Genomic DNA, 25,792 nt, shown 5'->3' on the forward strand with positions numbered 1-25,792 from the left:
ACCCTTACCCCCAAGGCTTTCATGAGCATTAAGGAATTACCAATACGGATGCATTCTGTCAACTGTAAAGCACTGTGACCAGTAGAAGGCCATTATATAAACGTGTTGAAGGGACTCTGGAAGAGAAACTCGAGAACACAGCCATCTAGCTGGTGGCAGCCCAGGATACCACATCCTGGAGCAGAACTGGTGGGCAGCCAAATGCGGAGGTGAACAGGCGCCCAGGATAGAAGCTGGATCCTGCTGTACTGAGAAAACTACAGAACTCTCATGAAAGAGATGGAGGCAGACACAAAGAAATCGAAAACATTCCACGCTCATGGATTGGAGGAACGAATATTGTTAAAATGTCTATGCTACCTAGAGCAATCTACCCATTCACTGCAATCCCTGTCAAACAGAAAATGGAACAAATAATCCTAAAATTTGTACGGAACCAGAAAGACCCTGAATAGCCAGAGGAATGTTGAAGAAGAAAACCAAAGCTGATGGCATCACTAGTACAGACTTCAGGCTCTATTACAAAGCTGTCATCATCAAGACAGTGTGGTACTGGCACAAAAACAGACACGTAGATCAATGGAACAGAATACAGAGCCCAGAAATGGAAACTTAACTCTATGGCCAGCTAATCTTCGACAGCGCAGGAAAGAATGTCCAGTGGAAAAAAGTCTCTTCAACAAATAGTGTTGGGAAAATTGGACAGCCACACACAGAAGCATGGGACTGGACCACTTCCTTACACCGTGCACAAAAAAAAGGACTCAAAATGGATGAAAGACCTAAATGTGAGATAGGAATCCATTAAAATCCTTGAGGAGAACATAGGCAGCAACCTCTTTGACCTCAGCCACAACAACTTCTTCCTAGACACATCACCAAAGGCAAGAGAAGCAAGGGCGAAAATGAACTATTGGGACTTCATCAAGATAAAAAGCTTTTGCACAGGGTTACCTGGGTGGCTCAGTCATTAAGCATCTGCCTTTGGCTCAGCTCGTGATCCCAGGGTTCTGGTATTGAACCCTCCGTCAGGCTCCCTGCTCAGCAGGGAGTTTGCTTCTCTCTCTCTCACTCCCCGTGCTTGTGTTCCCTCTTTCCCCGTGTCTCCGTCAAAGAAATAAATAAAACCCTTAATTTAAAAACAAAAAAAAAGAAAGAAATTCTAGTTCTCAAAAATATGAACTAAAAAAAAAAAAAAAAGCTTTTGCACAGCAAAGGAAACAGTCAACAAAACCAAAAGACAACCAACAGAATGGGAGATCTTTGCAAACAACATATCAGATAAAGGGCTAGTATCCAAAATCTATAAAGAACTTATCCAACTCAACACCTAAAGAACAAATAATCCAATCAAGAAATGGGCAGAAGACATGGACAGATATTTCTGCAAAGAAAACATCCAGTGGCCAAGAGACACTTGAAAAAGTGCTCCATATCACTCGGCATCAGGGAAATACAAACCAAAACCACAATGAGATACCACCTCACACCAGTCAGAATGGCTAAAATCAACCAGTCAGGAAATAACAGATGCTGGAGAGGATGCGGAGAAAGGGGAACCCTCCTATACTGTTGGTGGGAATGCAAGCTGGTGCAACCACTCTGGAAAACAGCATGGAGATTCCTCAAAAAGTTGAAAATAGAGCTACCCTACGACCCAGCAATCACACTACTGGGTATTTACCCTAAAGATACAAATGTAGTGATCCAAAGGGGCACCTGCTCTCGAATGTTTATAGCAGCAAAGTCCACAATAGCCAAACGATGAAAAGAACCCGATCTCCACCGACAGATGAAAGGATAAAGAAGATGTGGTGTTTACATACAATGGAATATTATTAGCCATCAAAAAGATGAAGTCTTGCCATTTGCAACAACATGGATGGAACTAGAGGGTATTATGCTGAGTGAAATAAGTCAATCGGAGAAAGACAATTATATGATCTCACGGATATGTGGAATCTGAGAATCAAGGCAGAGGATTATAGGGGAAGGGAGGAAAAAATGAAACAAGATGAAACCAGGAAGGGAGATAAACCATAAGTGACTCTTAATCTCAGGAAACAAACTGAGGGTTGCTGGAGGGGAGGGGGTAGGAAGGATGGGGTGGCTGAGTGATGGACATTGGGGGTGGGTATGAGCTATGATGAGTGCTGTGAATTGTGTAAGACTGATGAATCACAGATCTGTACCCCTGAAACAAATAATACATGTTAATAATAAAAAAAAATTTTTAAGAATATAAGACACTAAAATGATAATACTAATTTTTTTTTAAGATTTTATTTATTTATTTGACAGAGAGAAATCACAAGTAGGCAGAGAGGCAGGCAGAGAGAGAGGAGGAAGCAGGCTCCCTGCTAAGCAGAAAGCCCGATGTGGGGCTTGAACCCAGGACCTGGGATCATGACCTGAGCTGAAGGTAGCGGTTTAACCCACTGAGCCACCCAGGCGCCCCGATACTACTAATTTTTATAGCTAGTACTTACACAGTACTAGCTGTAGATGCTTTACACATTTTAATGCATTTAGTCCTCACAACTACCTTACAAGTACCCTTACGCCCATTTTACAGATGAATACCAACTGTGGCATTTGCCAGCAGCACGCAGTCTGTCCATTTTGCAGGAGTTTAGGAGCACGTAAAGGGCACAGACAGCTGAGTCAGTCAGGGAGGACTCCATGAAGTCCTTCCATGGCCCTGGAAGGAAGTAACGTGGGCCCTGGATAAGCCCACTTGGGTGGGAAAGGGTGGTGAGGGCCTTGCCGGCAGAACAGAAGTTACCCAACAAGGAGGTGGAAAATACGAGCATTTGTTCAGGGTGGGTACAGACTATGAGATGAGTACATATTATGTGGTCTATTATTTTCTGTACCTTTGTGCACCTTAGAAATAATTACTAATTAATAAAAATTAAAAATATTTTAGTCACTGTGTTCTGGAGAAATGACATTTTCCTTCCCTGAGTCTTTGACTTAGGCAGTATATATCTACAAAACATTTGCTGGTTGAAGAATTAGTAAATGTTAGTTTCTCTTTAAGCGTTAGTTTTTAAATTCTAAAAAAAGAGAACAGAACAGAAACTCCCTCCTGCATAGGGAGGGGTTTGCCTCATGATGCACCGAGGAAACTAGGCTCGGGCCCCCAAAAGACTTGCCTCGGATCCCAGGACTGGGGTGAGGACCTGACAGCTGGTTCACAGCAAGTGACTTTGTACGTGATGGCCAAGGTTGTCGGCTTCACCAAAGCCCACATGCAGATGCCGGATGAGTGAAGCCAAAGGTAGAACATGGCCCGTCACCACCATTCACGACGCTCAACTACGTGAGCTCACATACTCCCCACAGCCGACTTTGATACGCAGCTTCTGTGACTCCCCTCGCTTTGCACAGAAGGAAACTTGGCCTCAAGAGATGACACGGGATCAGAGGGACTGAGCCCCATGTTTGTCGGATTGAAACACGTCCCCAGGCCTTCAAGACACAGGCTTGAACAAGGGAGGGTCATCACATCACCCACCTCGTTGCCTTGCTTGCTACCATTAAGAAATACCAAAACGAAACATTTCATAAAATTCCACGGGGAAAAGGGCGAGAGAAGGAAGCGCGGAGCGTGAACATGAAGAGCCGAGGTGGGAAGGAAGAAACCCGACCCGTGAGCAGATGCCGGGTCCGTGCCCTGGACACGCGTCCACCAAGAGTGCCAGCTCACGCAGCTCCGGCGGGGCCTCCGATCTCATGGAAGAGGGAAAGGGGTGTCTGCAACGGGTCACGCTGCCGGCCTAAGGCCACGAAGAGGGTGGGTGGGCACCCGGGAGAGAGAACTCCCGGCCTCCAGCTCTGGCTGCTCTGTGCACTGCCCTGGCGAGGGTCCCACACCCAGAAGCGCTCCACAGCCACGACTTCCCAAGGCCAGAAATGAGACGGCTGCCCCTGTATGTGTTCGCGCCTTCAGTTTCCAGGGAGGAACTTGGTTTCAGATGAAGTAACACCCTCAGGCACAGTGAGTGGAGGGACCCGCCTTTGAACCTGGTCCCATTCCAGAGCCATGACACTCGGGAGTCGCAAGGCCGTGACAGAGGGTGATGGCCTCTAGCGTGCAGTCTCTGGTGGGCCCATGAGGACTACCAGAGAGAGGAACCTCGGGAGGGGCTGGATTTCAGCTACTGCGGCAGTTAGGTCCTGGACTTGAAACCTGCCTTAGCTCCACTTCCTTTCCCTCCCTTCATTCCTAGGACCAGGGCCCGCTAGTGACAGTCCCTTACCTGCGGGAGGGGACAGGGCAAAGCTCCGGTGACTGGCCCTGGGGCTCTGATTGCAGACATGAGGTCATGCGGACTCCCACCTGGCCTCCCTGGCTGAACCTATCCTGGAGCTGCCAACACTGACCAGTGTCCGTGGGGCAAAGGTGGCGAAAGCGTGAGCATCCCCAGACACAGGTGGCAGGCCCGCCTCCATGAGCTAGAGCCTCCCGTATTAAAACACCGGAAGGGGCCCCCAATCTGAGGGTGATGAGCAAGATGAGCAAGCTAGGCTCCTAGGCCAGCCGGGGCCAGGCTCCACGTGTGAACATGGTGAGGCAGGATGAGGGCGGCAGCAGCCCAAACTGAGGAAAGGGAAGGGGGCCTCGGGAGGGGAGACTGAGACAGACCGGAGCGCAGTCGGGGATGCCTTAGTGGCCGCCCATCTCCAAAGACAAGATGCTCCAGCGCACACGGGAGCTGGGAGACATCTGTAATTGACTGGATTCGAACCCAGACCCCAAGCTCGCAAGGTAGCAAAGGCCTCAAAGAGCAAATGAAGAGCTTCCAACTGGGTCCAAGCGCAGGGCGCTGGCTTTTGGAGGACGCTCCCCGCAACTGATGGGCACACCCTGGGCCCAGGGAGGCAGACGCTCTGATTTTTCAATAAAAGTTGAAAATCTGGACTAACAGTCTTGCTTTTGAAAGCACTACGCAGGCTGAAGCCAACATCTTTGGGTCAGACTGGATTCCAGAGCTATCGTTCCACCATCCCAGCCATATTCCAATCCCACCCCGCCCTCCCGCCAACAGAAACCAAACAAGCAGGAGAAAGGCACAAAGAAGGAAAGGGCTGTCCTGGGACACTAATGTTATGGGGGAGAGGAGGAGTTAACATAGAAGCACAAATTCAGATTCCAAAGTTCTGTATTTTTCAAAATAAAGATCACACATTGTTTAGAGACAATCTACACAAGAGTTACAAAAAATAGTTGCCCAGGCATAAGCATACACAGGTTTGTTAATTATACACATATGGTTACAAGTGTGCTTGCAAAAAAGTTCATTGGAAATATACACAAGGCTCTGGAAATGTACACCGTGTAGTGTTACAATTCTATATTCAAACAAGGAAAATTGACAGTATGTTACATTCACTTACAAGTAGACAAAATGCAAAATACAGTTCATCTTCTGTACAAAAAGGAAGGGCAATTCACACTTTACAAGGTGAGAGGGGCTCTGATTGTAAGGAAAGCTAGGGCAGGGCTGAACTGTGCACGTTCTTATGACTGTCACAAAATAAGCAAAACATTACTTTTTTAGGATTAAAAAAAAACACTAGTGTGAACTGAATCATCTTGAATAACATTTAGAAAGGATCTTGCTACTGTGGGACTAGGTGACAAATAAAACCAAGCTATTTTTCTCCTTTTTAAACATTTAACTAGGCTGTATAAAGAACATTTATTCCTTCAAAAGAAAAAAAATTTACTTCTGGTTGAAATTACAATTTACAATATACAACACTATATGCTACGACCATAAAAGGTGTGAATATACACTGAATGCACAGGGCTGGCTAATTCTCTTTTCTTACCAAAAAACGTGTTTATGTTGATTCAAACTTCTCCACATTTACATTACAGGTATACAAATGTACAATTGTACAATCCAAAGTATGTTCGACTACTAGGGTACATTATAGATACAGATTAGACATCAAAACAAGAAAATACTACAAATTTGTATATATGCAAAGTCTACACCAAGTATACACTATATATTTATAGAAGCAAGACCAAAAGCAGAGTTGGATTTTTTTTTTCTCATGCTAAATAATCAGATTTTGCCTTTCAATGTTAACAGAAAAAAATCCAGTAGGCAGTAAACAAATACACCCGCCCGGCCTTGAAAGACATCCTCGGAGCTCACATCTCCTCCTCACAGAACAGACTACACATCTCCTTCAGCATAATAGTCTGTCTCCAAAAAAGGCGATTTTTCAAAGCTTCATAAACTTAATGTCATAAACTGAAGCTTTAGCAACTCTAAAACAATTTTCATTTTATATATATATATATGTATATATATATATGCTTTATAAACAGTGTTAAATGCCAGTTTGGGGTCATTTAACAAAATTCAAATTTCTCAGGTTTTTTTGTTGGTTTTTGTTTTTTACTAAAATGAGGAGGTGGGGAAGAGCTATTTGCAAAACTTGCCGGCAAGGCAAAATGGGTTAAAAACCTTTTTTTCTTTTTTTTTTTTTTAACTTTTTTTGTTAAACCAACCACCCTGAAAGTTTCCACACGCGTAATATAGATACAACATGAACAAAATGTGTGGCCTCCCATGTACATTGGTCACCTATGTACAAGTACCCTATACACCAGTAAAACAACAGGGCAATTAGTCAATTAAAAAAAATAATTAGTACATGTTATGCGTAATAAAATTAAACAAATTTACAAAGGCTTTTCCACTTGTGGATTTGATTCCATTTTTTGGAGGAGCGGGTAATCCTGGAGCAACCATTTACCCATTTCAGCTTCTCTGCGCGAACACTTCTGGTTGCTGGTTGGATTCGCCAGTGGGCCAGTGAGGTCAGTGGGAATGAGGGACAGGGCGACTGCCTCAGATAATACCATTAGGGGGGCCGCAGATGGGCCCCAAGTCAACGCCATTCTTCATGTAGTACTTCTCCAGCTTGGCCAGGATGTGCTTGCCGTAGGTGTACTTGCGCAGAGTGGCGATGTGGGGCCGGATCTGGGGAGAAAGCACAGTGTTACTCTGGCCCGCAAGCCGGCCGCGAGCTGCCAGGCACTGAAGTGTGCACACATGCCTGTGAGCCCGCCAGGCGACACCTCCCCGCCCCAGTTCGGTCAAAGCCCCGCCACTCGACAGCCACAGGGAGCGAGCTGAGCGTGTGAGGGCTCCTCCCTACTCTGTGCGCAGACGCCAGGGCTCCGGAGGCGGCCGGCCACAGACCACTTCCACGTCGGTCCGTGGAGCACGTGCGTCCTCACAGGCGCCCACACCGTCACTGTATAGCAGCCGGTACCCAGGTTCAGTTCACATTCTTCTGTTCTCCAGCCCTTGGGTGGGTCCCCATGGAGCACCCTAGACACGAGAGGGGCTTCTCGCTGGAGCCCCCTTCTCTGCCGGGAGGCTCACGCAGCTTTCTCCCGGCCCGGGCTGGGGCGTGGAGCGCGCCGCCCCACGGTTCCACCAACAGCGGAGGACAGTGCGTACCAGCCTGCTCCCCACCCGGACGCGCACTTGCACACTCAAACACACTGGCCACCTACACCAGGGCACATGGACGCTCGCCACGCTGAGAGCTCCACACAGGCCACGATTTCTGTCTAGTCGGTCAGGTCCTCAAAGCAAGGAAGTCCCAAGTAGCTCTAGAAACCACTGCTGCGCCACAGGACACAGGCCCACAGCAGCTACCATGTTGTTCTCACCTACAAGCCCGTGTGGGGAACCGTTAACAGCCCTGGGTCCAATTCCCAGCTGTGTGGCCCACAGCACTCGCCTCACAGCTCTGTAAAAAGAATGTGTGATAATGCTATGCTGCTATTTGGGGGGTAGTGAGGACGCCAGACATCGCCGGTGTCTCTGGCATCAGAACATGAAGTTCAGGACCCCCTGGCTTTTTGGTGGCCCTCCTTTTAGAAACACTAATGACATTTACATTCAATTCTTTCACCTCTCTGTCCCCGGGACTGGTGACTGCTAGACCCAGCCACTGATCTCTGATCCTTCTCCTTTCCCAGGCAAGACGCTAATGACCCTCGTGCTCACGCATGTGCACCGCTGTTCAACTCCGCTTTTTACTTATCTGGTGGGAGATGGAAGGAAATCAACCTGTCCCCTTGTCTCCTCCTGCTGGAAAGGACACTGCCAGGCAGCGAAAGCTGGAAAACTCAGGTTTTGGGGCCTGTGGGACTCTTCTTCCTCTTTCAACTCCCTCCATCAGCCAACTGCTAAGCCCTGTTCCGTCCACTTGTCTTCAGTCCCAGAGCCACCGCCCACCTCTTGGCTTTAAAGCCGCCCATCCGGCTTCCTCGTTGCCTCCTCTCCTGCTGCCTGCCCTTCTCTAGGTTAGTCATCAGCCAGGACAATCACATGAAACGCAAATGTCACCTGGCCTCGCAGGCCCACCCCCGCCCAGGGAACAGGCCTGACCTCTCCAGATACATGGTCTTGTCTCCTGCTCCTAAGCCTTCATGTTCCATGTTCCCTTTGCCTGGAAGGGTTCAGGGCTTTATTCAAACGTCACTCTCTGCGGGAGCCTTCTCTGACACATGCCCACACGGCCCTGCCCCACACCTCCCCAGCACGACTGCAGCTCTCCGTGTGGGGTACTGTCATACTCAGGGACACCAGAGCCCTGCTGAGAGGCGGGCTCACTCTTGAGTTTGCACATGAGCACTTGTCAAAGGCAGGACTGAATGCACAGACAGGCTCAAAACTTCTATAGGACTCCAGTATGGCCTCTGCCTTCCCCAGCGTCACAGCTGGAAGGACTCTGGACTCCCCCAGCCTCAGGGGCCATTGCCAACACCACTGCGGTGCTGTTTTGAACTGGAGGCGGTGGGGGCTCGTCTGGCTCAGAACTTGAGTCCATAACAAAGATTCTCATTACTGAACTTTGTTCTCAGTGAGGGCAAGTGGCTCATCATCGCCAGACCGGGCCCAACACCGCCCCCGAGAAGGGCAGAGGGAGTCCAGAGCCCAAACGCTGAGGGCTCAGGTCGGGAGCAGCTGGGGCTCGAGGCGCTGCCTGGCACAAACACAGCGGCAGCGTGCCTGCCCGTGTGTGTGTTTTGCTTCCCGAGCCCAGGGGGCTGCGTGGGAGGGAGGCTGGCTGGACCGGCCCTGCGACTGTTCCAGAAGCCATGGGTGGCTTCAGGTGCATTCGGTGTCCAGTTGGTGTGAGCCCCACACACAGCACCTAACAGCTCGGATCTCTGTCTCTCCTCCTCACTCCCCCTCAGCCTGGACTTTCCCTCCCTCAGAGCCTCCCGAGAAGCCCCGAGCACGTGCTCTCACGGGCTCACCAGCGCTTTCCACGGCTCTTCCCCACACAGTGCTCTGTGGGCAGGGACCAATTTCGTCATGTCTGTGCTGGTGCCCGGCACAAAGCAGGAGCCAGGCCAGGCGCTGGACAGACCCTCCCTCAGTGCCAGGTGGCGGAATGAATGAGAGAAAAGGAAGGCAAGCAGGCTGATTTGTTGGACTGAGAAGCTGGTCTCCTAGGAGCAGAAAACCATGCCCTGAGGACCACAGAGGGATGGGAGTTTCAGACTCTTTCACACTAGTGAGCTACTGAAACATGAAGAGAGCGGCCACGCTAGACGAAAGGAAACAGGAGCACAGCGTGAGACCTAGTCCAGTGACAAAGTCCACAAAAAGCAGCAAGCTACTTTCATTTGCGTTTCAGAAATGTCAAGAACCTCAGGCCTTATAGACTTTGAGTGAGATCTGCCCACCCTGGCTCACCTTATGCATGACGATCTTCCGCTGGGCTGGCTCGGCCACATCGATCATCTTCTGGACCACGTAGTTGGCATACTGGTCCTTCATCATGGTGTATAAGGCACTGTGGGGACCGTCATTCATGGTGCATACCTCATCGATAAGCACAGCACGCTCCGTACGGGAGGCATGAGTGACACACTTCTCCACAACATTGCTGTAAGGAGACAAATCCAGGGACAACTCTTAGAACAAAGACCTTGTTGGGCTGTGTTTGTCTGGCCTCTGTCCTCTCAGTCAGCACAAGAGAGCCTGACATTTTTGGAAGATCTGGTTCTATGAGTCTCCCCGTCTGTCATCTGTGGCTGCCAGTGTGAACAGTGGCTGAGACCAGATCTCAGGGGATTAGCAGGCCCAACCTTCTCACAGCTGAGGGAATAGCCCAGGTAAGTGAAGCGACTCACATACGAGGCTCACGTCTGCTTAGTAAATTGCACTTGTTAAGGATTATAATTTCAACACACAACCAAAATCCACAAATCCTCTCCTTTCTGAGTGTACAGAAGTCAGGAACAAGCCTCCCTTTCGTCGCTATCTCTAGTGCCAACCACAGAGCGGGACACCCAGAGAGGAGGCCCTGCACACTTAGTCAAGGAAGGTGTTAGCAGGAACCACAGCGCTCATTCAACAGCCTCCTGCTGCGTCTTCAGAGCCTAAGAACAAGAGCCACCCTACAGGTCTGCCAGCATCTCTGAACCCGGCACAGTTCTGTCCTCTTGGGAAAGGAAAACAGGAATTGGCTACACTAAATGCGGTGGGGGGGGGGTGCAGAAGGGGCGATTAAATTACACACGCCTGTGCTAATGGATATTTGCCATCTCGGAGTGATTAAAAACCAATACTACTATGCATCTGTGGCTCTGTGGGTACAAGGAAGTTGTGTGATGTCAAAGAACAATACGTATTATTTGTGTTTGTATCACTGGAGTCAATACCCAGCAGAGAGGACATCTGGTGGGTCAGTGTGCAGTTGGACGTTGAAAGCTTTCAGAGAGTTCATGACTGGGGGAAGAGCTGCTCTGGGTCACAGAACTCTCACAGAGAAAAAGAACTTACTAAGAACTTGCTAATGCAGGAAGCTCTTTCCTCTGTGACAGTCCTTAAATATGGCCATTTAGTGTAATCTCATAATCTGGAAGTAATTACTTTCTAGGGCAACCTACTGTATGGGCGAATGGCTCTATGAAACATTCTTCTTTACATACTGAAGCAAAACATTCTCTCCCCCTAAAATTTCACCCATTCGACTTAATTTTGCCCTCAGGGACTGAAAAAGGACACATATGCCTACTTCTTGAGTACCTCAGGGCAGGAACTCTGTCCTACTCCTTCCAGAGCCCAGCCCTCTGGATATCTGAATAGTCCAGTAACTATCACCGGAGTCCCTAATCTGCAAGTTCTTACACCGTAAGAGGATGCTGTTCCACAGAGCTCTCAGTGTTAGCTCATTGTGCACAGTGAGATTTTATTTGGAAAACAAAATTCTCCGGGCGTCTGGGTGGCTCAGTTGGTTGAGCGTCCAGCTCTCGGTTTCAGATCAGGTTGTGATCTCAGGGTTGTGGGATTGGGCCCTGCCCTCGGCATGTGGAGTCAGCTTGGGATTCTCCCTCTCCCTCTGCCTCTGCTTCTCCCCATCCCTGATATGTGCAAGCGTTCTCTTTGTCTCTCAAATAAATAGATCAGAAAGAAAAAAAATTCTCAAGCTAAAATGTTAAGAACTACCATCCTATTGATCACTTCTTCCACCTTTCTTAAGACACAGTGTCTGGGGCACCTGGGTGGCTCAGTCATTAAGCCTCTGCCTCCAGCTCAGGTCATGATCCCAGGGTCCTGGGATCGAGCCCATCAGGCTCCCTGCTCAGGGTGAAGTCTGCTTCTCCCCCTCCCACTCCCCCTGCTTGTGTTCTCTCACTGTCTTTCTCTGTCAAATACATAAAATCTTTAAAAAAAAAAAAAAAAAAAAGAGTGCGAGCAAGCGAGCAATACACAGTGTCAAGTCTGGTGAACTGATCAATCAAGTCTATTTAAGCCAACAGCCTCCCCTCCTTTGAAACAGCATCATAGAGAAACTTCTCTGCCCACCTTCCTTCTACAGCACTACACTACTACAGTACTGCTCTAGTGTGAGCTCAAAGTGTGGCACTTTGGAAGTTATCTCCTAATAGCCATCAGCTCCTCCCTCAGCAGAAAAGGGACTTAAGATATTACTGATCCGTTCAGAGAGCACAAAGCCTGGCATGATCTCCAAATGCTCAGGCAAAGAATTCAGCAGTTGTCAGGACTGCTTAGCTGGACCATACCTTCATCCAGTCCAGGCCTGCTTCCCCTACAAATTGGTCGGGATTAGAACAGGACACTCATTCTTCTGGGTACAGGACTCAATCCTCAACACTGACCTGTCTTCCAAGAAAGCAAGCAGGTAACTCCAGCTACCACCATGGGATCCCACTTGGCCAAAGACTTCCACCTTAATACATGATCAAGTGTTGCATCTTTAAAGTTTATTCTAGGCATTCTGAAACTACAGTTCCCAGCCCATTTGTGGGTGGTGAGGTCAACTTAGTGATTTGTGACCAGCTTTTTCTTTAAAAAAAAAAAAAAAAAAGGAAACAGAACAGTAGGTATTAGAATTAATCACGGACAACAGTTTCAGTTATACGTGTATGCATGTGCCTTTGCGTGCAAAGTCAATGAAACTTTTACTTTTTATTTTGGGTCACCATCAAAACTGTAAGAAAGTCACTAATCTATTTTATTTCTACTTATCTCAAGTGTATCAGCTCTTTCTTGTGTTATCTCTAATCTGTTGTTGTTAAGGCCACACGGTGAATTCTATCTCAGAGGACTTATTTTTCTATTCCAGAATTTCCATTTTGTTCTTTTTATACCAAAGCTTCTAATTCTCTACTAATATCTTTTCATTCATTACGATTCCATCTTCCTTTACATCTTTCACTATAATTAAAATAGGTGCTTTAAAATCATTCTCTACTAATTCCAACATCGGGGTGGTCTGGAACTAGGTGGGAGTTTTTTCTTTCTTTTTCTGTTTCTTCTTTTTTTCTTGACTATATGTCTTATCACATTTTTCTGCTTTCTAGACAATGAATGATATGCAGGAGAAACTGAGTTCTGTTACGTTCCCCCAAGGATATTACTCTCCCCATTCCTTTATTTAGTGCAATAACTTGGCTGAACTGGAACGGCAAGCTTCTCCCACACAAGAGGGATCTCAGTTCAGTTCTTTAAGCCCTCGCTGGCCTGCCTCAAGTTTGTGCCACGCAAATGTGGGTCAGGAGTCAAGCAGATATTTGGGAAATTAAATGTGGGCCTTCCCCTCCCTCTCCCTGGTTCTCTTACTTTCTGGAATTTCTGACCTGTCACTCTGTCACTCTCATTACCATGGCTGCCCCTAACTCTGCCTTCACTGGAGATTTTTTAATCCAACTTTAGAAGCCCAGAGCAGAATGGGAACTGCCTACAGGCTAAAAAGCCAATTAAAACAGGGAAATTTCCTGATTACAGTCAACAATACTGTATCACAAAACATCGTTAAGAGACTAGATTTAATGGTGTTCTCCGCACACAAAAAAGTAATGATTATATGACATGAGAAAGGTGTCAGCTAACGCTACTGCAGTAATCATACTGCAGCACATGAATGTATCAAACCAACACATCCTACGCGTCAAACTTACATAGTAATAACATAATTACACAACTACATAATGGACAAACTTATCTGTCAATTATATCTCAATACAATGCAACACAAAAAGAAAAAATCAAAAGGGGAAGCGGGGGAGGAACAGGGAGATTTCCCCAGCGCAATTATGTCCTTCCAAGTATCAATAAGCCTCCCCTCCCCTCCCCCAAACCCTTCTGGTATCTACCTGTTCTTGGCCACTCTCTTAAACGGCTTAATGCCTTCAGGAAGGTTTTTGGCATTTTGTCCACAATTTATAGTCGTTATCTGTGGGAGGATTAGGCCCAAAGCAGCTACTCAGTCATTACCAGACCACACACAAGTCTATTGTAATATTAATTAATACTTATACCTAAGAGTGAGATATTAAATACATGGGGGAAAAAAAAAGGGAAATAGAAGATAGTGACCCAAGGAAGAATTCTAAGAGATTCTGCCCCTAATTCCCTGGTCCTGCCAAATGTTTTTTTTGTTTTTTTTTTTTTTAAAAGGGCAATACAAGATCACAGAGACCCTGAAATGGTCAGGATACGGAGACACTGGATCAAAGAGTGTTTTTACTTCTCTTCTCTTTCCATGCTGCAGTGTTATAAAATTTCAAAACTTAGAGACAAGCAATTTAAAAACATCAAGGCTGTAGAGTCATACCTGCTTGGCAGTGTATCCTAAAAACCAAAGAAAAATATTCCCAAAATACAAACTACTATACTATGTGCTGTAGGATACACACATTCCACTTAGACCATACCGCTAATCCCTTGGAAGGGCCATCAATTTCTCCTCCAACCACTGTTAATTATAAGTCACCTAAAACATCTTTCACAATCTGGGGATAACTAGCCCATTTTATTCTTGACCTGGCACAGTATGAAGACTGGAAAAGAGACTCTAATAAGAATACTGTATATGGGGGGGGGGGGTTAAGGGGGTAGGAGAAAGAGTAAATGAAACAAGATGGGATTGGGAGGGAGACAAACCATAAGTGACTCTTAATCTCACAAAACAAACTGAGGGTTGCTGGGGGGAGGGGGGTTGGGAGGGGGGGTGGGGTTATGGACACTGGGGAGGGTATGTGCTATGGTGAGTGCTGTGAAGTATGTAAACCTGGTGATTCACAGACATGTACCCCTGGGGATAAAAATATATGTTTATAAAAAAAAAAAAAAAAGAAAGAAAGAAAGAATACTGTATATGTAGATACGGTATATACTGCCTCTTGATTTTGGCACCAGAGAGGAAACTGAGGAAAGAACATTTCACAATTCTGAACAAATAAGTTAATAAAATGTCTAGTTCACCACAGTTTAAGATTTAAGTTCTTTAGAAACATAATCCTCAGATTTCACAGTGGAGTGAGGAGGCATTAAGGGACCTGCTTTATTTTATACTTTATAATAGAACCATTGGACTTTTTAAGCTGTGTATAACTGGAGAAAAAGAAACATGTAAAAAAAGAAGAGAATGAAAATTCATTCCTTCTCTCTAGCCTTGAAATACTATTTTATCGTCTTCTCTGGAAAATGGGAGTCCATGTGATTCAAAGCACACACCTTGCAAATTTGTGCTGACTCAATACAAGTACATTGCCTCGGATTTCTGCTACAATTTTACTTTTATCCTCAGGACGACCATGCTCCAATACATGCTGGATTACATAATTTCCATATTGATCCTGTTTGAGAAACAACAGAAAAAAAGTGATGTAAAAATGAGCTCTGTGAATTACCTAAATCCTTACATCTAATCACCACCTACCTTCCTTCCTACAGCACCACGATGGTTTACCTGAATAATAACGAACTTAAGAACTTTAAAAATGAATAGGGAGTGACAAATTTTTCCTTATCATTACGAAAGAGGAACATTTACCAGATGATGGACTATTTCTCTATATATTTATGCCCAAAGGTCCTATTTAAGTTCTTCCTTCATTAGCTACTAGGCCCAAAAGAGTAGGTCTCCTCTCGTTTAAAAACAAAACAAAACTAGGGTGCCTGGGTGGCTAAGTTGATTGGACGACTGCTTTCGGCTCAGGTCATGATCCTGGAATCCCAGGGTGGAATCCCAGATCGGGATCCCAGCCCAGCTCCATGGGGAGTCTGCTCCTCCCACTGACCTTCTCCCCTCTCATGCTCTCTCTCAAATAAATAAAGTCTTTAAAAAAACAAAAACAAAAACAAAGAAAGGAAGGCATAGCTGGGAATAAAGAGCTATTTTTCTCTCAAACAGAAGTTTACCTCTAAGAAAAATGGGAAACAATGTTCATGTCCAACAGAACAGACAATACCTAATTAAACAGCATCACAAGCATACAATAGATATATTCACTCATCTACGGTTAAAAGTATTGGAGAGAATAAACGTACAAATTTATACTTTTAAAAACAAGTGCAGAGCCCAAATGTGTTTGCTTCTGGATGGCAGGATTACGGATGATTTCTTTTGTTCTTACTTTCTGTACTTCCAATTTTTTTCCACAATGAGGATATAATACATTTATAACCTCACACCTCCCACCAAAACAAACAACAGACTCCAACAAAAGTGCTGCTTCAGTACAATACTACACTTAGAAAGTGTTCTCTTGGTTATTGTAATGGCGGAGAAATGTTTAATGGCAAAAGCAAAAGAAAAGTACCAAAGCTAAAAAGAAGCCACCTAATCCACTTAGTTCAGCGGAAATGATGAAGCTGAGACCAAGAGTGGTTAAATGGCCTGCCTGTCCATGACAGAAGGCTGGCAGGCAGCGCCCTCCACTCCAAGGCCAGGGCTCTCTTCATCAACCATATTCAAAAAGCACAAACCAGGACGGTATAAATGAGAACCTGCCCCAAAGCCAATGGGCATTGTAAACACATTAACATTAACTCTTCCGGAACGGATACCTGTGCTGAGAAAACACACAAGGTCTGGGCCTGCACGAGCCCACAGGTGTTTGCAGTTACTCTACTGGCAACTCCACTACCTGCACAAGCTGCTCTGTGTGCTGGTGAAGCTCCTCTAAGACAGGGAGTGTCTGCTCAGGGAGACAGTGCTCCAGGATCCTCTGAATCACTCGGCAGCCGTAAGGGTGCGTGGACAAAGCAAATACCTAGGACAGACAACACAAACAACAAGCCAAGAATGACAGTTGCCACTTTGGATGCCTCGGCGTCGTTCATATCCATTACTCCATTAATCTTCCCAAAGACAGAAAGTGAGCGATGAGTATTCCCAGCATCCGGAAGAGAGCTCTGCAGCTCCCAGAGGTTTCCACAGTGTGCCTGCCACCGCACAGACAATAACTGACAAAGCCAGGACAGTATGTTCCAGTCTAACTCAGAAGGCCAAATTACAAATGTAGCACATTTGAGTTCTCACTACAAATAATGAGGTGTGTGTGTAAACCCATTTCGTAACTATCCTAGGAATTTAGAGATGTACATAAATTCAGAGCTGAAAAGGACTTTTCCAAGAAGCCTAGAACGGACAGAGAATTAATCGAGGTCACAAAAAACACACTTTGTTAAGAGTCCACAGTGTTGAAGAACAGGGTTACAAAGAGAGAAAGGGCTGGGATCAAATCCTAAATGCTTTCACTTAACCACATTGCAATCTTCTAAATTTAATTAGGGTGTTTTCCAGCAATAAGTAAGAAAAGCTTCCTCTTTTCTTGGGTCTGGAGGAGATAAGAACACAGGCTTCAGCTCTGGACCACCCACTCTCAATTCTGGCCTTCCTAGCGAGAATGACATGGAGAAACCTGCACTCAAGTCTGTCATTAAGAATAATCACAGAGGGCACCTGGATGGCTCATTTGGTTGAGCGTCTGACTCTTGGTTTCGGCTCAGGTCATGATCTCACGGATCTGCTTGATGATTCTCTCCCTCTGCCTCTCCCCCCGTGTGCTTACTTGCTCTCTATCTCAAATAAATAAATAAATCTTAAAAAAAAAAGAATAATCACAGGAATAATAAGAACAATAACAACAGCTCACACTTACTAGATACTGGTCAAGTGTCAGCGCATTAAGTGCTTTTCATGTGGTTTTTAATGCATAGCTGTATGTGTACAACTGTGTACTTCCACAGTATAAAGTATGGTCCTGTTCTGTTTTATAAAAATGTTAAAAACTGGGGTGCCTGGGTGGCTCAGTCACTAAGCGTCTGCCTTCGGCTCAGGTCATGATCCCAGGGTCTTGGGATCGAGCCCAGCATCAGTATCCCTGCTCAGCGGGAAGCCTGCTTCCCCGTCTCCTACTCCCTCTCTGCTTGTGTTCCCTCCCTCACTGTCTCTATCAAATAAATAAAATCTTTAAAGAATTTTTTTTTTAAATGCTAAAAACTCAGTCTATAATAAATTAACTTATTTCACTCAACATTATGTTTCAAGTATTTACTTCTACTGTGGAGCTTCTGCTGGGCAAGTACCTGATTTGTTACTTTAATATTCGTCTAACCCTGTGCTGACACACATCTAGATCATTCAGTCTTTCCTAGGAGAGTAAGGCTGCTTTCAATATGTCGAAGTTATGTCTCCTAGTATCCACCTAGGCTAGGAAAGCCGGGTCGCAGGAAGTACGTGTGCTGAACTTTGAAAGACGATGCAAAATGATTTTCCAAATGGCTGTGCTAATGTCTATTCCCACTAACAGTGATCAGATCCCACAGTCTTGCCAGGACACAGTGGCCGACCAGCGGGGGAACAGTGGTCTATTACCTGTGCCCTTATTCTGCATCTTCCTGATTACTAATGCAACCATTCTGTCTTACGTCTACTGGCAATTTGTATTTCTTTTTGTCTGTTAGTGCTTGTGGTCATTTTTGCACTAATTTGTACGGTACTCTTTGATTACAGGAGTTGATTATATATTTGTTATTAATTCTTCAGCAATTTCATCTTGAAAATATTCTCTCCCTTTTGGCAGCTTAGTCCTTTTACTTTCCTTGTTGTCTACTTTGATAAATGTTAAGACCTTATTTTTAAAGTAAATAGATCTACTCTTTTTTCATTAACTCAGAAAACCCAAACAACCCCCCAGTTAACCTCTTCAATCTCCTTACCGCTGCCATAACTGAGCAAACCCCAAAGACTAAACAACTCTAAAATCCCATTTCAGTTTCAGCTTAGCGGTACACATGACTGCACGTGAAAAATCTACTTGGTATTTACCATGTTTTCCCTTTTAAAAACAAAAACAAAAAACAATTTCACAGACCCAAGAAGGAGGTATGTGTTTTACTCTTTGTTCCACGTAGCTTAAGAGGGTGTGAAGACGATGTTTTAGGGAAGAGAAATTAATGATAATAGCCAATTAAGGGGCAATTCTGGAAAAATGATGTAAGAAAATATCAGCTCTACCTGGAAGCTGGTGCTAAGAGCATAGAGGCTCTTATGACATACAGGTAAACAGGACAAACGAGAGGCTATCTCTGGTGGTGTGGCCACGTGGGGACACCCCCCTAATGCTACCTTATTCTCTGCTCACATTGGAAACACCCAAACACTTGTTTCCTTTGTTTCTTTCTTAAGTCACTTACCTGCCCCTTAAATGCATCAATGATAAACTGCAAAGACTGGGGCTGCACACATTCGATGCATTTCTGAACCACGTGATTACCATTCTGGTCTTTCACACACTTCAGGACGTGGCCGTCTAGCTCCCGCACCATCTCATTCTATTAGAAGACAAGGAAAGAAAAGCACCACCAGAATCACAGCAAGCCGAACACCCGGACAATGAACAGTCTCCTTCCCCAACACAAAGCGCTAGGCAGGGAATCTAGGACGATGAAGTAGAACCACACAGTTGTGGCACCATGACAACACCACAGCAGCTCCAAATGAGGACAGCAGTGTTTCCATGGATTAGCAAACTTCCTGTAACAGTAACCTGGGTTTTAAAAAAAGTTCTCTAACTTGCAAAAAACCTCAGTGACTTTTTCAAAATGCAGACATCTGTAGAAAGGAATCTGTATGATGTACACGGTACTAGAGAATTTCACATACAATTTATCATGTTCTTAACATGACAACCCTGTAAAGTACATGTTATTAATAATGAGAAGAGTCGATCTACAGCTAACTATAGGCTAGGCATATCTGTAAGTGCTTAATGTGTTATGACTCAGTGAATCCTCGTAACAATCCTATGACCTGGACACTACTATAGATGAGGAAACCAAGGCACAAATTCTTTGACTTGCTAAAATCACAGACCTATACTGCCAAGATGCAAACCCAAGTGATCTGGTGCCTGTGTGGCAAAATAATGTGGGTGAGTAAAGCACCTGTCAGTCAGCTGTATATTATCCTGCACATACCCTCCACATACATGTATGAGGGAGGTGATGGAGACCGAGAGAGGGCGTAAGTAACCAGTGTGGCCAAGACTGCAGATAGCCACTGACCCAGATTCTAACCCAGGTCTGGAACTCCAACGTGATCTTTCCACCAGGCCCGTGACAGTTAGGACAGCCAGGACAATACTGTCGGGGAATACAGAAGACCAGACATGGAGCTGGCCAAGTGCATGAGGCTTGTGCATTTATTCAGGGAATACAGGAAAAGACCAGACACTGGTGCTGTGGGAGTGCGAGACTGACCGTGCGAGTGCGCGCAAGCAGGGTAAGAGTGGAGCTGACAAGGGAGGAAAAGAGACCTTGAGATTTTCACTGGATCCCTTCCTTGATGCAGAATATCCGCACCATGGCTGGGCTCTGGCACCTGCTGCCCAATCTCTTTGCCGTATCCCATCCCTGTCTATTCACTCCCTTGTAGTGAGTATGTATTTATGCAAGAAACTACAAGCCACTCCACAATGGTGACATTCATGAGAAGAATGTCTTAAACCTTTGAGATGTGGACTATGACAAAGCAACTAAGAGATTATCCCATTAAAGAAATTCAGGATTACAATACCAGGGACTAAAAAATCTGAAGGCAACAAACTCAGGCAAGTTTCCTAAAGCAATTAATCAAATGTCAGGAAAACATTTATTCTGGAAATATAATTATGGGACTGTTAAGTGGAGAATGCAGTATATATAAAGAGAAAGACTGGAACATTTTTAATCAAAATAAAGGGGAGGTGGCTTCCTTGCATATGTTCTTGAGCCCAAAGAGGTTAAAAACCCCACTGGAGAGGAGTTAATTTCACTGAAAATAATAAACTTCCATCTAGAAAACAGTAAAATACCCATAACAGGAAGAATCCTACCAGGCCCCGAACAAGGTAGACAAAGAAACCAGACCAGGAAAAAATACACAGAAATCTTGGATAGAAAAGCACACCTCAGGGAGAGAGAGGGGAAGCGAAAAACTACTACAGTGCTGCCGTCTAATCAGAAAAGAGAAAACCGTAAAATCTGAAAAAATGGAGACTAAATCAACAATTTAAGATAGAGGGCAAAGACTGAGACAAACTAATATTCCTCTTGCTTTTCTGAGCAAGTGAGCATTATAGTCAAAAAAAGAGGAAGAAACTTCCATGTTCAAAAGAAACGAGAAAATCTAAGAGGAAAAAATTCAACCGTGAAGTTTTCATCCATGAAAAATCCATGGAAAATGAAAACGGATAATGATCTGAACATTAGGGGAAGAAGAGCAGCGGCTCTGTCCGTGCTCCTGACTCCTATGGTGCTGGTGTCACCACGCCGGGCTGCTGTGCTGCCAGTGCTGAGCGCTGATGAACCCCACGGTCTCGAAACACGCTGCCCTCCCCAGCGTCTTGACACGCGCATCTGCGAGCCTCACAGCTGGAAGGACTCTGGACTCCCCCAGCCTTCAGGGGCCATTGCCAACACCACTGCGGTGCTGTTTTGAACTGGAGGCGGTGGGGGCCTTGTCTGGCTCAGAACTTGAGTCCATAACAAAGATTCTCATTACTGAACTTTGTTCTCAGTGAGGGCAAGTGGCTCATCATCGCCAGACCGGGCCCAACACCGCCCCCGAGAAGGGCAGAGGGAGTCCAGAGCCCAAACGCTGAGGGCTCAGGTCGGGAGCAGCTGGGGCTCGAGGCGCTGCCTGGCACAAACACAGCGGCAGCGTGCCTGCCCGTGTGTGTGTTTTGCTTCCCGAGCCCAGGGGGCTGCGTGGGAGGGAGGCTGGCTGGACCGGCCCTGCGACTGTTCCAGAAGCCATGGGTGGCTTCAGGTGCATTCGGTGTCCAGTTGGTGTGAGCCCCACACACAGCACCTAACAGCTCGGATCTCTGTCTCTCCTCCTCACTCCCCCTCAGCCTGGACTTTCCCTCCCTCAGAGCCTCCCGAGAAGCCCCGAGCACGTGCTCTCACGGGCTCACTAGTGCTTTCCACGGCTCTTCCCCACACAGTGCTCTGTGGGCAGGGACCAATCTTCGAGCTGGCATGGAGTGGGCACCAGGCCAGATACTGGGCAGACACTCTCTCGGTGCAAGGTGGTGGAATGAATAAGGAAGAAGTGGAGGAAAATTATAGGTGGGCGAGATCATCTAAGTTTGCTTTGTAAGAGTGGTCAGGTCTAGCATTTTAACCTGCTTTAATTCTTGTCATACAAAACACCCACCTGTAAAATTGCACTTACTAGACTGGTCAATGAGAAAGTGTTTGAAATCAATGGCTTTAACGTAAGACACTTGATCTACTGTAAATTTACACACTTAATTGCACAGTTCATGCGTGCCACGCACAGAAAGGCAGACACAAGCACCCAAAAAACCCCCAAAAAACAAAAAAACAAAACACCACCGTACAAGGAAACTAAAGACTGACAAATTTACAGGGTTCACTACATGTACCATGGAGAAACATCAAACACCAAGAGAAAAGTTAAAGGGGAAACTTACAATTACCTGCTGGTCTGAGGGAATAAATTCAAGAGCTTTCTGGATAACACGGCAGCCATACATCTGCAGTGCCAGTGACAGGACGTGGCCTCGAATGCGTTCTGCCAAAGCCAGCTTCTGTTCAAGGCTGCCAAACTAGACACAGTGTGTGGGTGAACACCATTACTTAGGTAGTAGGAAAGAAACCAGAGAAAGCAAAGCATCCACTATTCTGTATCAACCACTGGCACAACTTCTTTTAGCCTTGTCACCCTATGATTAATTAACTAAACCTTTTTGTTCAAAAACTTTGTTTTTTCAAGCCAGAGTTCTAAGCCTCTGACTATAAGGAACCCATTTTATGTTGAAAAACTTCTCACGTATCCAACAGCAGCAGTTTCTCTACTGTATGTTAAACAAATACGTAATTCCTCAAAACTGCCATTAATTCACTAATGCTAGGAATCTATATTCCCATTAAATATAAGAGCATTTACATTTATTCTAAAAATAGTAATACATGTGGGGAACACTGTTTACTGGAACCTTAGCGAATGTATGGGAAAGAGTCAAGCACTTCCTGGAGGAAATCTATAGCCCTCAGGTGTCTGAGGCCCATGGGTGAGAAAGGTCCTCTCTCATCCACATGAAATCTTAACATACGGACATTGTGTTTTGAATTAGGATTTTACAACACTCTAAGAACTGGAATTTTTTTTCTATATAGGGTAACACAGTCCGGGGGAAGTTAGTAGAATAATAATAATGTTAAAACTCGTCCTACAAGGATTTCCCATTCCTGGTTTTTTATTTTCATTGGAATGACATAATCATGAGACTCGAGGAGACTGTATACATAAGCAGCTTCCACACAAGAGAACTATGGACCAGGGACGCTGTGTGCACCAGGGAAGTTCTCTAACCCTACAGTTATCATCCCCTCTTCATTCAGCCATCTCAGCCAGCGCATGACCTGCTGAAGCTGGAGAGTTCCATGTTCTACCTGGGACAAGAGGGTGGTGAAAAGACATTCTAAAATCAAAATTATAAGTCATTTTATGTTCATTTCTTATTTTTATTGAGGATCTTACATTTTAAGTGAAATTTTAGGGGGAAGACGCACAGGATCAAAAGCCACTGTACCAATTCAAGAGACACATCTCAGAAACAAGAATCATCATCAAGTTTTTCAGATCTTTCTCTGAGTTTTTAGAAACAGACCATATCTGGTACAGCACACCCAGTTTTTGCTTATTCCCCAAGCTGATTTTGACTGATAGTTGCCCCTCAAATACTGGATCAATTTAAAAAGCACAAACATTCAAATTAAAAAGATACCATAGTTATTCACTCTAACCTTCCAAAGGGCATGTGGATTGTTTGCTACCAAATATTACAGTAATTTTACAGGGACCACAAAAAGGTTACTCTTTGTTATAAGAGCTAAAGTAATAGCAACAATTTTTACTGCTGTTAATATAGACCACAAAGATGACAGATGTGTTTATGAAACATAAACTTCCCTTAAAAGTCGCTGCACTTTCACTTTGCTCAGAATTTAATCACAAAATCTCAGTAAATAGAAACGTTACAAATATGCTGGTTTCTTAGTGTATCACTAAAGAGTTAAGAGTCAAAGAACTGGGGCACCTGGATGGCTCAGATAGTTAAGCGCCTGCCTTCAACTCAGGTCATGATCTCCAGGTTCTGGGACTGAGCCCCTTATTGAGCTCCTGGCTCAGCAGGGAGTCTCCTTCTCCCTCTCCCTCTGCCTCTCCCCCTGCTTGTGCTCTGTCTCTGTCTCTCTCTCAAATGAATAAATAAAATCTTTAATTAAAAAAAAAGTCAAAGAAGTTCAGTCTTTGTGAGAAGGTAGGAATATAAAGGCTGTGAGTGAGCCATGTTTACATCTCACACAAAATGAACTAAGCAAGATGTACAAAATTGACAAATTTCTTCTATTTTGGAGCAGGTAATATGCAGTTCCAGCATTTTCCCCTGTTCCAAGTTCTTCATCTCAAATCCTTTCTGGATTTAGGACTTAAAATTGCTGATACTGGCACACTAGGGTTACAAGAACATAACAAAAAAATCCCTGCCTTTCTGACATTTACAGACATTAATCCAGCAATCTCATTAATCCTTTCCAAAAGCAACAGTAACAAGAGTAGACATTATTCATAATAACAGAAGTAAAAGAGGAAACCAAGACTGAAGGATCACCTAAAAAGAAGCATTTAACAATCCTCATGACTGTAGTTTATGATGAAAAACACTACAGTTGACATTCAAAGAGAACTCTCCAGAAATCCTAAAAATCCACTTTTTAGAACATGTTATCATGATCCTGCTAAAATTATCTTACAAGGATTATTTCCTCTAAAAAGACATATTTAGTTAATCTATCATAACAATCAGAAATAATGTGCTGGATCCTAAATGGGGACAGCGGTTCTCCAAACACATTCCTAAAATAGACTGGCACATCTGCTTGGGTATTTCAATGACATACTGCTGCTAGTAACTTGGAGAAACATTTAAAAGCTCTTCAAGAAGACCACACACACTTCATGTTGAGGACTGGGATGAGACTGCCATTCTAAAAACAGCTAATGAAAATCAAAATGCTCCAGAGTTTCTCTAACGTCAAAGAATAGAAAGAACAAAGGCTTACTTCAAAGAACTTCTGAATGACGTAATTTCCAAATACATCCACCATTAGCTGGTAAGCGGCCTGGAGGATTTCATTGAAGACAAGCTGGCGTTCAGCTGGTGTGGCTCGTTCTAGTTTCAGCTGAATGAATCTGAAGTACAAAGTAAAAATGGCAATCCTAGCATCTCAGGAAGACTTGGAAATCAGTAAGGATTAGTTCAATTTATATAATGTACCATTCTGAAACCGCACACATGCCTGTGCAGGTGCCCATATATACGGGCGCACACACACACACAACTGTTATTTAAATGAATTACTTGAGCTCACATCATTGAACTCTCTGAAAAGGAAAAAAAATTATAGTGTGAAGTACCCCTAACTTCACTGAACTTTTAAAAATAAATATATTTAAACTTTAGTACATTTCATTACATACAAATAAAACTGTATTTGTGTGTGGGATGAGGGGGAGACAAGCAGGCGGGCAGGGAAAGGGGGGTGAAGGTGGCCATAACTGAGGGAGAACTCTACCTGACCTTCTCTTTTAGAAACCAGCCCTACATCAATAAACTCAACGCTTACGGCCCTTAGTATCTTCTTTAACTCATGTGAATATGAAGCAGTACTCATTCGTGATGTGGAAGAGTTGTGATTTATACCTGCAGTGTTTTCTGAAGTAGTACTCAGTTTGCGGTTTTCAGTTCAGATAACCATATAAGAAAAAAAGTTTTGTCTCTCAATCTGGTCCATAGGATCCAAGTATGAGAAATCCTTGCCCAGGAGCAAGATGACAGAGCTCAAAGAGGAGATGCGTTCTTTAGAAGCTGTTTCAGTGGGCACGAAGAGCAAGAAAGAGAAGT

At 44.9% G+C, this 25,792-nt stretch overlaps 1 protein-coding gene across 10 annotated transcripts in view; it reads right to left on the reverse strand.

Moving 5' to 3' along the window:
- Nucleotides 1-5,150: 5,150 nt before the first annotated feature.
- The window catches only part of LOC111143663 (pumilio RNA binding family member 1), a 138,967-nt gene continuing 118,325 nt past the window's right edge, over nt 5,151-25,792 (reverse strand). For 8 of the 10 annotated variants that reach the window (XM_022497491.1, XM_022497490.1, XM_022497484.1 and 5 more), the window contains 7 exons: nt 24,951-25,080; nt 22,298-22,432; nt 19,014-19,151; nt 16,460-16,585; nt 15,045-15,166; nt 9,753-9,945; nt 5,151-7,010 (listed from right to left, as the gene is read on the reverse strand). In XM_022497491.1, the coding sequence (XP_022353199.1) occupies nt 6,879-7,010; nt 9,753-9,945; nt 15,045-15,166; nt 16,460-16,585; nt 19,014-19,151; nt 22,298-22,432; nt 24,951-25,080 (976 nt within the window). In that variant the 3' untranslated portion in view covers nt 5,151-6,878. The remainder of the gene's footprint in view (nt 7,011-9,752; nt 9,946-15,044; nt 15,167-16,459; nt 16,586-19,013; nt 19,152-22,297; nt 22,433-24,950; nt 25,081-25,792) is intronic. The other 2 variants (XM_022497486.1, XM_022497485.1) reach the window with 1 other exon arrangement.

The sequence above is a fragment of the Enhydra lutris genome, unplaced genomic scaffold (genome assembly GCF_002288905.1).
Source record: "Enhydra lutris kenyoni isolate GAN:26980312 unplaced genomic scaffold, ASM228890v2 scaffoldscaffold9, whole genome shotgun sequence".
Lineage (NCBI taxonomy): Eukaryota > Metazoa > Chordata > Mammalia > Carnivora > Mustelidae > Enhydra > Enhydra lutris.